This window comes from Oncorhynchus mykiss, chromosome 19, assembly GCF_057628025.1.
Source record: "Oncorhynchus mykiss isolate SJ-2025 chromosome 19, ASM5762802v1, whole genome shotgun sequence".
Lineage (NCBI taxonomy): Eukaryota > Metazoa > Chordata > Actinopteri > Salmoniformes > Salmonidae > Oncorhynchus > Oncorhynchus mykiss.
Window position 1 is genome coordinate 14,408,075 of NC_143040.1, and position 13,836 is coordinate 14,421,910.

The 13,836-nt window shown below is 44.2% G+C and overlaps 1 protein-coding gene across 3 annotated transcripts in view; it reads right to left on the bottom strand.

Annotated features, from left to right (window-relative positions):
* Window positions 1-2,197: 2,197 nt before the first annotated feature.
* Window positions 2,198-13,836, bottom strand: part of LOC118936484 (uncharacterized) — a 32,854-nt gene continuing 21,215 nt past the window's right edge. Inside the window, exons 1-5 of one of the 3 annotated variants that reach the window (XM_090210189.1) lie at window positions 11,883-12,335; window positions 6,006-6,142; window positions 5,365-5,583; window positions 3,649-3,721; window positions 2,198-3,545 (exon numbers count right to left, since the gene is read on the bottom strand). In XM_090210189.1, coding sequence (XP_090066315.1) covers window positions 2,356-3,545; window positions 3,649-3,721; window positions 5,365-5,583; window positions 6,006-6,142; window positions 11,883-12,180 — 1,917 coding nt within the window. In that variant the 5' untranslated portion in view covers window positions 12,181-12,335 and the 3' untranslated portion in view covers window positions 2,198-2,355. Of the gene's footprint in view, window positions 3,546-3,648; window positions 3,722-5,364; window positions 5,584-6,005; window positions 6,143-11,882; window positions 12,336-13,836 lie in introns of those variants that run through there. The other 2 variants (XM_090210190.1, XM_090210193.1) reach the window with 2 other exon arrangements.

The following is a 13,836-nucleotide window of genomic DNA, read 5'->3' on the forward strand; positions in this document are numbered from 1 at the left end:
GAGAGGTTGTTGTGATAACACAACAATGCCAGTTCACTTACCTCCTTCCTATAGGCTGACTCGTCGTTGTTGGTTATCAGGTCTACAACTGTGGTGTCGTCAGCAAATTTGATGACTGTGTTAGTGTCGTGCAAATCCATGCAGTCGTGGCTGAACAGGGACGACAGCAGAGGGCTGAGGACACACCCCTGGGGGGCCCCTGTGTTGTGTCAGTGTGGAGGAGGTGTTGTTGCCAATCCTCACACCTTGTGGTCTGCCCGTCAGGAAGTCCAAGATCCAGTTTGAGGGTGGTGTCCAGACCAAGGGCTCTGAGCTTAGTGCCAAGCTTAGAGAGAACAATAGTGTTTAATGCTAAACTGTTGTCAATAAACAGCATTCTCACATAGGTGTTCCTCTTGTCCAGATGTGTTAGGGCTGTGTGAAAAGCGATGGAAATGGCATCTTCCGCAGATCTGTTGGAGCGCTAGGCAAATTGGAGTGGGTGCCGTGTGCCTGTGATTCAGCTCATACCGAGACTAGAACTCAGGACCTCGGCCTCGCTAACACACTTGACCGCCCTCCTGAAGGGTTACAGCTCATGCACTATTGGAAAAGTCCTTCTATTGCACAAGGACGACGCTTCGGCCTGCTGAATAAGTTTCACAGATCCTCATCTGCTACATTCACCACCTTAACTGTCTCCACAGCGCCCCCAGTGGTTGAACCAGCACAACTGTAGAGTCCAGTGGCACCGTTGTAAAGGATGTCACGCTGCTTGTTTAGCGAGTACAGCTTCCCCCGATTCAGCTCATATGGAGACTCAACCTCAAGACTTCTGCCTCGAACCCACTGCCGAACCCACTGCCCTCCTGAAGCATTCCAACCACCGTGCTATTAAAAAAGCCCTTTAATTGCGCAAGTGTTGTTAGTTTCACGTGTATGTTTGTGTTAAACGTGTTAGTTATTGTTAGACGTCCGTTTCAATTCTCCGGCAAGGGTAGTCCTTATAAGGTCAACCTGACAATGGGTTAAGACTGTGTTAGCCTGTGAGCTAAAGCCTCCTAGGCATTGGTCCTGTGACTTGGATGAGTCTTCAAGGAGGAGGTCAAATGAGGGTGAAGTCTAACAGGTGGTTTGATGACCACGCTTTTGTGATAAGTGACTTGTCACAAAAGCGGAGCCCTGGGTTAAACTTAACACGTCTTCAGCCAGGTTGCTCATCACATGCATTGATCACCGAACCACGTCTGTTGCATTCTCATTAAATGGGTTGCACAGATCATTCGGTTTCTGTTTGCCACAGAAAGTGGTCTTGTGCAGGAGACCTGATTTGAACTCCAATCAGTTATATTGGTGCCGTGATCTCTGAGTATGAGGTCAAAGGGGAGTGAAATTTAACCGAGGTGGTTCGATGAACCACTCTCTTTTGATGAGTAACCTTGCTGGAGACTTGTGTTAGCTTCCTGAACTAATCCCTATGGGCTTTAGTTAAGTGGACTAACACATTATTGTGATATGCAGGAGACCTGGTTCTAACCCAGTCAGTCATAAGAGCAAGATTAAATAGGGAGTGGAAAGGCTGTGCTTAGAAGGGCTGTGACGGGGCAATGTTTACTTATGGGAGACACTTTTTTTGTGTCACTCCCTTCTAACACACCATGTGATCGTCATTGAGGGGAACCGAAGATATGTCCATATTTCAGGAATGGGGTCATAATAGTTTATTGCCAAAATGGTTCAAACAGTAGAGCCAAATTCAGAGGAATTCTTCCATTATTTGACACACTGCTCGTACGACTGTTGCCGTTAAAAGTTTCCCTAACGGAATCTACACGCGCACGAAAAACGACGAAGTTGGACATCTTTGTTATTATTTAGCTAGCAAACAAACTTTCCCGAGTAAAACCCTTATGTGGTTAAACAATCTACTTCCGGAGACAGTTTACCGTAAACACTGAGATCACAGAGATGTATTTGCTGAGATAAAGCTAAATGTATTACTCTCAATCTCAAAGACAATACCTTTTTCAAATTTCCCATGAGTTGCTTTATTTCTTTTGAACTTTAACACAAGCATGTTGATTGTGACAAAATCTTAGTTTTGCCTGATTATTTTCAACACTTTGCATCACAAATACTGTAGGAATTTATACAATAAGTTGAACATTTTAGACAAAAATAACCAACATGAACCAATATAATAATCTGCAGTCAAACATTTAGTGTCACTTCTTTTTATAACATTTTTACAAAAGGCTCCAGAATACAAAATAACAAACGGGAGAAATACACAGGTAACAACCTTTAAGCCAGAGCAATCATACACATACAATTTACAATCAATTCAGAAAACACAATCCCAAATCACAACACAACCTATAATTTCTGTGCGTGAACTGTCTGGTGTCTTATCAGATTGCTCAGAAAGGAGAAGTTCTTCCCACACTGGGTGCAGTGGAAGAGTTTCTCACCCGTATGGACGCTCTGATGCACTTTTAAATTGCTGGAATGAGAGAACTGTTTCCCGCATTGAGCGCATCTGAAAGGTTTCTCCCCTGTGTGTACTCTCTGGTGCCGCTTCAGGCTGCACAGCTGGCTGAACTGCTTCCCACACAGGGCGCACTCGTACGGTTTCTCCCCTGTGTGAACCCTCTGGTGCATCTTGAGCTGGCACAGGTGAGGGTACTCCCTCTCACAGAAGGTGCACCTGTAGGACCTCGCCCCCTCCTCCCTAGACCCTCTGTCCTGATGAGTCCCAGTCACGTCGCCCAGGTGGGTGTCGGGGGCGCTCCCAGGGAAATCTACCCAGGTGGGGTACTGCAGCTCCTCGGTTCCCGTGGCGTATGGAGTGGCGGTGGTTGCGGGGTTCTGAAAGGTGCTGAGGCGGTTGTTGAATGCGCCGTCCAAGCCGATGGTGTAGAAGTGATTGTCAGGTGAGTTCTGTCTCGCTGCTGGCTGGACACCTGGGTGAGGATGATGAAGATGATGATAAGCGTTACTCGAATGTCCTCCGAGAAGCATGGCATCTGCTTCACTATGTCCTCCTTGATGATGCCCGTGTTCCATGATGTCACCTTGTCTCCAGGACGAGGGCGTGCCATCCCCATCGTCAACAGGAAGGGGGTCGATAACTATGACCTCCGACATGACTTCTGAATCGACCTGGGAATACTCGTGTTCACTCCTCACCATCTGAGGAAGTGGGGGAATAGGGTTCAGCTTTGTGAGAGGTGAGGGGCTTCCTGAGACTGTCTTGGCAACATAACTAGAACAAGACGGCCGATCATTCTCTGTATCACTGCCTCTTCGCTTATGGGAGTTTACAGGCAGATCGGTTGTTCTCTCGCGGTTTAGGCTGCACTGCTGTTTAGCAACAGGTCCTGGACCTGTGAGTTGGAACACCTGGCTCAGGCTCTCAGGCTCCGGGTCTGACTTGAAAACAGTGTCTGATCTGTTGACAGTCACTATGCTGTGTTTGGTTCTGAGCTGCTGAGTGAGCTCTGTTTGGTCCGTGTCTAGAGAGGTCGGTGTGTTTGGGTCTGTCATTCTGTGGCCACTATCAGTACCTGAAGAGACAACAAAAGCATGATGGTCATATGCAGTCAAATAAAACAATGAGGTTGTCAATCAGTATGTCATTTTTCATTACAGCAACCCATAAATCATTACCTGGCATCTCCCTCAGACCCTCTTCTTTCTTCCATGGCTGGAGGTCTCTCTCCCCTTCCACAGTAGATTTGGCCTGAAAAGAGGAGGGAGGAATTAAGTAGACAGACACGAGCTCTACAAAGCTCTCAAACAAATGCAGGTCTATTATAACTCAGATATTACTAGGCTATAATATTGATCTAATGGCTTGAATTAAGTTGTTAATTTACTGACTCAACTCATGGACACAGAACATCTAAAGCTTCTCAAAACATATGAAACTAAAACTGGACCTCAATAATTCACTTGTAATTTTGAAAGAAAAATGTCCTTTCCTTACAATATATTTAGGGTCAATGTGAGAATATATATTTAGAGTCAAGAAGCAACATGAAATTATTTGAAAAATATTATTTATTGAGGGAATTATTGGATTTAATGAATAAACAGCTACAGCCATTGGTGAAATTGTTACAGAAGAACAGACAGTTTTTCAGTCTCACAGTAGAATTTCAGTATCTGCTATAACTTTAGTGTGACGCACACAGTATTATTAGTAGAACACAACCATGATCAACCTTAACAGTCAATGTGAGTGATGCTGTTGGCCTTTAAAGAAGCCAAGAAAATGTAACAGTCTTTGTAGATAATGTCAATATGAACCACATTGTATTGTAGACGTATGAGACCAGGGCAAACATCCTGCAGACATACGACTACGTTAGAACCAATGACGTTTGAACTCATGCTATTTCTATAACAGCTTTTTTTCAATAGGAATCTCTTGTTCCATGTCAGTTATCAATGATGAAGCTTCTGATGTCTTTTCAGATTGCTGGTGTGGGAGAACCTGCGTCCGCAATGTGCACAACTGAAGGGCTTCTCGCCAGTGTGGACGTTTAGGTGCATTTGGAGATGGCTGGCGCCCTCAAAGCTCTTCTCACAGAAGTTGCAGGCGAACCCCCGCTTTCTAGTGTGGATGACAGCGTGCTGCTGCAAGTCACTCTCGTGGACAAACTTCTTATGGCAGCTCGGGAAACCGTACTGTCGTTCTACGGTGCCAGGTCTAACATCTGTGGCAAGATTACTCAAATGACAGGAAGTTGTGGCACTTGGTCTAAAATGGCTGACAGGAAGTGAGGTATGAGCTGGTTGTTGAACTCCTCTTCCTGGTATTTCAGAGTGTCTCTGGAGGTTTGCCAATGAGCACCAACTATCTTTGTTGGCCTCACCTGTGCCAAGATTAATGCCTGTATTTATCTCTGAGGGCCGGAAGCCAGGTGAAACCAATTGCGTTGTGTTGTCTCTCATCGAATCGTGGTGATTCATTGGTGTGTTTCTGTTAAACCCTCCCACTCCCTGCTTATTTCCAGTCCCATTGTCCTGTGGTGTAGTAGCTGTACTCACCTGACCCCACTCGAAACCTCTATCTACCTGCTGGCCACTAGATACACTGCTCATATCTGTGGCCGAGCTAGTCTGTGTTTCTGGGCCCACTGGGCCACTCCCTAGGTCCATTACTTTAGTGTGAGCAGCAGAGGAGCCATCATCAGTCACTACTACCTCTCTCCACACCTGGTTTAAAGAACCTCTTAGGAGATTGAAGTCCCCGTTCATGTCACACTTTGTGTCCAGACTCTGTCTCTCTGCTTTGGGTTCAAATCCTGTGTGTTGCTGGGGTCCCTGGTTCACATTCCCTGTTTCTGATTGGAGGAGGACGGCGTCAGATCCACTGACCTCCATAGCGGTGTTGTTGTAGTTGTTGTTGTTGCCTTTGGGGCCACTGGACTGGAAGGCGGGGTCCTCTGTGGTGGCTGCAGCCGGTTGGGTGGTTAGTTCTCTGCTGCCCTCCACTGTTCTAGCTGGGTGGCTGAACCTACAGTCCTGGTCACCTGCTTCTCCCTCCACCTTGATGATCAGCAGGTCTGGTTCCCCTTCCTCTGTCTCTGCTGACTGCTGATGGGGTTAAGTGGGAGAGATGAGTGAGTGAGAGAGCATACACTATCTACTGAATGGAGATATGGGCATGACATGGGATTTAGTGAAATTCATAGTAGTTGTCTTGTTGTTATTGTCTTATAATCTGTGGTGTAGTGGAGGGTAAACTCCACCTTCTGTATGTTACACATGCCTTTACAACCCTTTGGCACAAAAATGCATTGAAAGTATAGGGAGTGTTGCTTTAATCACTGTGTACGGCGATCATCGTTTACCATCCATATTTTTAACCACTACATCACTAGTTATAATGTGCTGGTATATATATGTCTATTCAGACATAACCTCATCCCCAGGCGGAAGGAAGTGTCTGGTGTCCGAGACTAAAACAGATATAAGTCTGTGACAGTCTAAAATCGGCTGTTAAAATTGGAACTTACCTCATCACTTGTAGCATCCATATGCTTTGATGGAGAGACATCGTCTTGGTCCACGTCTATGGGCTGTCTGTCTCTTTGAATGCTGCTGTTCCCAAAACTTCTGTTGGAAAGTCTGGCTCTGCTTTGCCAAGTAGGTCCTGGAAATAAATGGGGAGGTTAATTTGACCCCATCCATCAATGTTGTTTTACAAAGTACCAAGCAAACATATGTTCATGATGTATGTTATGTGTCTGTAGAGCTAGAAGAATCCTAGCTGTGTTGACAGTACAATGAAAGCATGATACATCCTCAAATCTTATTTTATTGGTCATGTCAAGTACACATATTTTACAGATGTTATCACAGGTGTAGCGAAATGCTTGCGTTTCTAGCTTCATCAGGGCAGTAATACCTACTGTAACAGTGAAATGCTTGTGTTTCTAGCTTCATCAGGGTAGTAATACCTACTGTAACAGTGAAATGCTTGTGTTTCTAGCTCCATCAGGGCAGTAATACCTACTGTAACACAGTGAAATGCTTATGTTTCTAGCTCCATCAGGGCAGTAATACCTACTGTAACACAGTGAAATGCTTGTGTTTCTAGCTTCATCAGGGTAGTAATACCTACTGTAACACAGTGAAATGCTTGTGTTTCTAGCACCATCAGAGCAGTAATACCTACTGTAACACAGTGAAATGCTTGTGTGTCTAGCTCCATCAGGGCAGTAATACCTACTGTAACACAGTGAAATGCTTGTGTTTCTAGCTCCATCAGGGCAGTAATACCTACTGTAACACAGTGAAATGCTTGTTTCTAGCTCCATCAGGGCAGTAATACCTACTGTAACACAGTGAAATGCTTGTGTTTCTAGCTCCATCAGGGCAGTAATACCTACTGTAACACAGTGAAATGCTTGCGTTTCTAGCTCCATCAGGGCAGTAATACCTACTGTAACACAGTGAAATGCTTGTGTTTCTAGCTCCATCAGGGCAGTAATACCTACTGTAACACAGTGAAATGCTTATGTTTCTAGCTCCATCAGGGCAGTAATACCTACTGTAACACAGTGAAATGCTTGTGTTTCTAGCTTCATCAGGGCAGTAATACCTACTGTAACACAGTGAAATGCTTGTGTTTCTAGCTCCATCAGGGCAGTAATACCTACTGTAACACAGTGAAATGCTTGTGTGTCTAGCTCCATCAGGGCAGTAATACCTACTGTAACACAGTGAAATGCTTGTGTTTCTAGCTCCATCAGGGCAGTAATACCTACTGTAACACAGTGAAATGCTTGTTTCTAGCTCCATCAGGGCAGTAATACCTACTGTAACACAGTGAAATGCTTGTGTTTCTAGCTCCATCAGGGCAGTAATACCTACTGTAACACAGTGAAATGCTTGCGTTTCTAGCTCCATCAGGGCAGTAATACCTACTGTAACACAGTGAAATGCTTGTGTTTCTAGCTCCATCAGGGCAGTAATACCTACTGTAACACAGCGAAATGCTTATGTTTCTAGCTCCATCAGGGTAGTAATACCTACTGTAACACAGTGAAATGCTTGTTTCTAGCTCCATCAGGGCAGTAATACCTACTGTAACACAGTGAAATGCTTGTGTGTCTAGCTCCATCAGGGCAGTAATACCTACCGTAACACAGTGAAATGCTTGTTTCTAGCTCCATCAGGGCAGTAATACCTACTGTAACACAGTGAAATGCTTGTGTGTCTAGCTCCATCAGGGCAGTAATACCTACTGTAAGACAGTGAAATGCTTGTGTTTCTAGCTCCATCAGGGCAGTAATTCCTACTGTAACACAGTGAAATGCTTGTGTGTCTAGCTCCATCAGGGCTGTAATACCTACTGTAACAGTGAAATGCTTATGTTTCTAGCTCCATCAGGGCAGTAATACCTACTGTAACACAGTGAAATGCTTGTGTTTCTAGCTTCATCAGGGCAGTAATACCTACTGTAACACAGTGAAATGCTTGTGTTTCTAGCTCCATCAGGGCAGTAATACCTACTGTAACACAGTGAAATGCTTGTGTGTCTAGCTCCATCAGGGCAGTAATACCTACTGTAACACAGTGAAATGCTTGTGTTTCTAGCTCCATCAGGGCAGTAATACCTACTGTAACACAGTGAAATGCTTGTTTCTAGCTCCATCAGGGCAGTAATACCTACTGTAACACAGTGAAATGCTTGTGTGTCTAGCTCCATCAGGGCAGTAATACCTACTGTAACACAGTGAAATGCTTGTTTCTAGCTCCATCAGGGCAGTAATACCTACTGTAACACAGTGAAATGCTTGTGTGTCTAGCTCCATCAGGGCAGTAATACCTACTGTAAGACAGTGAAATGCTTGTGTTTCTAGCTCCATCAGGGCAGTAATTCCTACTGTAACACAGTGAAATGCTTGTGTGTCTAGCTCCATCAGGGCTGTAATACCTACTGTAACAGTGAAATGCTTATGTTTCTAGCTCCATCAGGGCAGTAATACCTACTGTAACACAGTGAAATGCTTGTGTTTCTAGCTTCATCAGGGCAGTAATACCTACTGTAACACAGTGAAATGCTTGTGTTTCTAGCTCCATCAGGGCAGTAATACCTACTGTAACACAGTGAAATGCTTGTGTGTCTAGCTCCATCAGGGCAGTAATACCTACTGTAACACAGTGAAATGCTTGTGTTTCTAGCTCCATCAGGGCAGTAATACCTACTGTAACACAGTGAAATGCTTGTTTCTAGCTCCATCAGGGCAGTAATACCTACTGTAACACAGTGAAATGCTTGTGTTTCTAGCTCCATCAGGGCAGTAATACCTACTGTAACACAGTGAAATGCTTGCGTTTCTAGCTCCATCAGGGCAGTAATACCTACTGTAACACAGTGAAATGCTTGTGTTTCTAGCTCCATCAGGGCAGTAATACCTACTGTAACACAGCGAAATGCTTATGTTTCTAGCTCCATCAGGGTAGTAATACCTACTGTAACACAGTGAAATGCTTGTTTCTAGCTCCATCAGGGCAGTAATACCTACTGTAACACAGTGAAATGCTTGTGTGTCTAGCTCCATCAGGGCAGTAATACCTACTGTAACACAGTGAAATGCTTGTTTCTAGCTCCATCAGGGCAGTAATACCTACTGTAACACAGTGAAATGCTTGTGTGTCTAGCTCCATCAGGGCAGTAATACCTACTGTAAGACAGTGAAATGCTTGTGTTTCTAGCTCCATCAGGGCAGTAATTCCTACTGTAACACAGTGAAATGCTTGTGTGTCTAGCTCCATCAGGGCTGTAATACCTACTGTAACAGTGAAATGCTTGTGTTTCTAGCTCCATCAGGGCAGTAATACCTACTGTAACACAGTGAAATGCCTATGTTTCTAGCTCCATCAGGGCAGTAATACCTACTGTAACACAGTGAAATGCTTGTGTTTCTAGCTCCATCAGGGCAGTAATACCTACTGTAACCTATAGACATACCTATAGACAGTATACCTATAGACAGTATATGAGTAGAAAAGGTAGGTACAGTAGTAGTTATATAGGATGAGCCTTAACTAGAATACATTACATCCATAAAAGTGGGTAAAACAGTATGTAAACATTATTAAAGTGACCAGTGTTTAATGACTAGGGCAGCAGTCACTAAGGTGCAGGGTAGAGTATTGGGTGGTAGCCGGGCTAGTAACAATGACTAGGGGCGGCAGCGTAGCCTAGTGGTTAAAGTGACTAAGTTCAGGGCAGGGTACTGGGCGGAGGCAGTCTAGTGGGGACAGTCTGATGGCCTGGAGATAAAAGCAGTTTTTCAGTCTCTCGTTCCCTGCTTTGATGCACCTGTAAAGTCTCCACCTTCTAGATGGTAGTGAGTGAACAGGCTCAGCTGGCTGAGGTCCTTGATATTCTTCTTGGCCTTCCTGTGACACCTGTGCTGTAGATGTCCTGGCAAGGGTGCCCCCGGAAATACGTTGGGCTAACCGCACCACCCTCTAGAGAGCCCTGCGGTTGCAGACGGTGCAATAGCAGTACCAGGTGGTGATACAGTCCGGAAGGATGCTCTCAATGGTGCATCTGTAGGTTTATGAAGGTCTTTGGGGCCAAGCCAAATTTCTTCAGCCTCTTGAGGTGGATCTCAATAATTACATCTAGGCCGAACTGTATTGACAGTACATAAATCATGGCTGTATTATACTAGCTTTGAACTTTGTAAAACACAATTGATGGATGGGGTCAAATTGAAGATTCATGTTTAATTTAATTTTTTATTTATTTCACCTTTATTTAACCAGGTAGGCTAGTTGAGAACAAGTTCTCATTTGCAACTGCGACCTGGCCAAGATAAAGCTAAGCAGTTTGACACAAACAACACTGAGATACAAATGGAATTAACAAACATACAGTCAATAATACAGTAGAAAAAGTATGTATACAGTGAGTGCTAATGAGGTAGGACAAGGGAGGTAAGGCAATAAATAGACCATGGTGGCGAAGTAATTACAATATAGCAATTAGACACTGGAATGGTAGAATGTGCAGAAGATGAATGTGCAAGTAGAGATACTGGGGTGCAAAGGAGCAAGATAAATAAATAAATACAGCATGGGGATGAGGTTAGTGGATGGGCTATTTACAGATGGGCTATGTACAGGTTTAGTGATCTGTGAGCTGCTCTGACAGCTGGTGCTTAAAGCTTCAGCGATTTTTGCAGTTCGTTCCAGTCATTGGCAGCAGAGAACTGGAAGGCGGTCAAAATAAGAATTGGCTTTGGGGGGGATGACCAGTGAGACATACCTGCTGGAGCGCGTGCTACAGGTGGGTGCTGCTATGGTGACCAGTGAGCTGAGATAAGGGGGGACTTTACCTAGCAGGGTCTTGTAGATGACCTGGAGCCAGTGGGTTAGCTGACGAGTATGAAGCGAGGGCCAGCCAACGAAAGTGTACAAGTCGCAGTGGTGGGTTGTATATGGGGCTTTGGTGACAAAACGGATGGCACTGTGATAGACTGCATCCAATTTTTTGAGTAGAGTGTTGGAGGCTATTTTGTAAATGATGTAGCCGAAGTCGAGGATCGGTAGGATGGTCAGTTTTACGAGGGTATGTTTGGCAGCATGAGTGAGGGATGCTTTGTTGCGAAATAGGAAGCCGATTCTAGATTTATTTTTTGGATTGGAGATGTTTAATGTGAGACTGGAAGGAGAGTTTACAGTCTAACCAGACGCCTAGGTATTTGTAGTTGTCCACATATTCTAAGTCAGAACCGTCCAGAGTAGTGATGCTGGACGGACAGGCAGATGCGGGCAGCGATCGGTTGAACAGCATGCATTTAGTTTTACTTGCATTTAAGAGCAGTTGGAGGTCAAGGAAGGAGAGTTGTATGGCATTGAAGCTCATCTGTAGTTTAGTTAATACAGTGTCCAAGGAGGGGCCAGAAGTATACAGAATGGTGTCGTCTGTGTAGAGGTGGATCAGAGAATCACCAGCAGAATGAGCGACATCATTGATGTATACAGAGAAGAGAGTCAGCCCGAGAATTGAACCCTGGGGGTCATAGAGACTGTCAGAGGACCCGGACAACAGGCCCTCCGATTTGACACACTGAACTCTATCAGAGAAGTAGTTGGTGAACCAGACGATGCAATCATTTGAGAAACCAAGGCTGTTGTCTGCCAATAAGAATGTGGTGATTGACAGAGTCGAAAGCTTTGGCCAGGTCGATGAATACGGCTGCACAGTATTGTTTCTTATCGATTGCGGTTATAATGTCGTTTAGGACTTTGAGCGTGGCTCGGAAACCAGATTGCATAGCGGAGAAGGTGCGGTGGGATTCGAAATGGTCGGTAATCTGTAATTTAATTTAAAATACGTGCACAGTGTCAAATGCATCATCATCACCAACCTGTCGTTGCCGTCTCACGATGGTTGTGTCTGTTTAGGAGGCGTATTCCATGGAAGCGATTGTGGACGGACCCCTCTGAAGACTTTGTTCTCTCAGCCCGAAACCTAGCGATCTGAAGTTCCATCAATTTCATTTTCCTCCGGAGAAATTCGTTCTCCTTGTGGCTTTGGGACATCTTCAGGTGTACAACCGCATAGCCATCGTCAACAACTTTGCAGATTTCGGCTACAGCCGCGTTGGCTAGCACCTCCATGATTGAGGCTATCTGCGCCTGGAACTCGACCACGGAACCCGACATTGTCCCCCGACGCTTTTGGTCCCTTTTCAATATGAAAACAGTCTTTGTGTTTTCTATATTATGAGTATCTAGCAAGCTATTCAAACAAATACAATAATATCAGAAACTAAACATGGATAGCTAGCTAGCTTTGTTTGTAGCTCGCTGGTGAGATGATTTTTCCTGTTCCTCATCACAGTAATGTAATCATATGCTGGACTTGAAAGTTGGACACCGCCACCTACTGTATAGGAGTGCTCCACAATAACAACAATGTTGGAGCTCCATAATAAACATGTTTTCTGGTGTAAACAATATTTCATGATTTTTCTAAAATAAAGCATTTAACTATTTCTGGTATTTCTAATAGAAATAAACGACAAACAGTTAATTGACTTGAAAGAAAAGTAAATTACAACAGTATGACAGACTAGCCTACTATTCATATATATGAATTCCATCAACATCTTTACAGCCTATCAATCTGATAGTAAATCTAAAGTATATTGTTGACAGGCAAATGGAAATGATTTTTTAATTACTGTTCACCTATACACATTCATAAGGATGTTTAAAATATTTACTTGTCATAACTTATACATTATCAGTCCACTCTGGACCAAGCATCAAGACAGTTGAACTGAAAACACTACCACTACACAGAGAGGGTAGTGTTCAATGTGGAAACCATTCAAACGGTTCAAAACACATAGACCTAGTTTTCATATGAAAACCCCACTAGTGTGAAGCCGAGCCATTCCCCTTAAATCTAGGGCCAGGAGGTGTTCCCTGGTCTGGTCACGTGGTGAGGAAAAACTCCTGCACCTGCCTTTCATTATGTCACAGGTGGAGCAGTGTTAAGTTGTCCCTAGATGCTGATCTTGGGTCAGTTTTAGTTGTTTTTTCCACTAATGGTTAACGTTTTCCATGTCTTTGGGGAACCTGTTGGAGAGTAATCCTTTGGGATGAAAAGTGTCCTCTCCTGACACTCAAAACACAGAGCGAGGGAGAACTGTAGGGTTGAGGTCCAAGTTGCCAGATTTCAATGGACAACTCGCACCTTGAACCTCAACCCTAAAGTTTTCCCTTACTCTGTAACTCAGTTTTTTGTCTTGTCACTCCAGCCTCGGGAAACCCTACACACTGTCGTGTGTGAAAAGGTCGGACATTTCTGAGATACTGGACCTGGCATCAACGATGGTGTGCCTGACATCAACGATCATACCACGCTCAAAGTCGCTTAGTTCACTCCTTTTGCCCATTCTAACGTTTAATTGAACAGTAACATTGCCTCGATGCCTGTCTGCCTGCTTTGCCTGATTCACTGTCTGTAGGAGCATTCAATTTTCTTGATCGGGGTGGTGTACCTAATAAACTGGGCGGTGAGTGTATATTTAGGGTCAATATATATTTAGGGTCAATCTATATAGGGCCAATCTATATAGGATCAATCTATACTGAACAAAAATATAAACGCAACAATCAACAATTTCATATGAGTAAATCAGTCAATTAAGATACTTAAATTAGGCCCTAATCTATGGATTTCACATGACTGGGAACACAGACATGCATCTGTTGTTCAGATACCTTAAAAAAATAAGGTAAAGGCGTGGATCAGAAAACCCTTCAGTATCTGGTCTGACCACCATGTGCCTCATGCAGCGCGACACATAT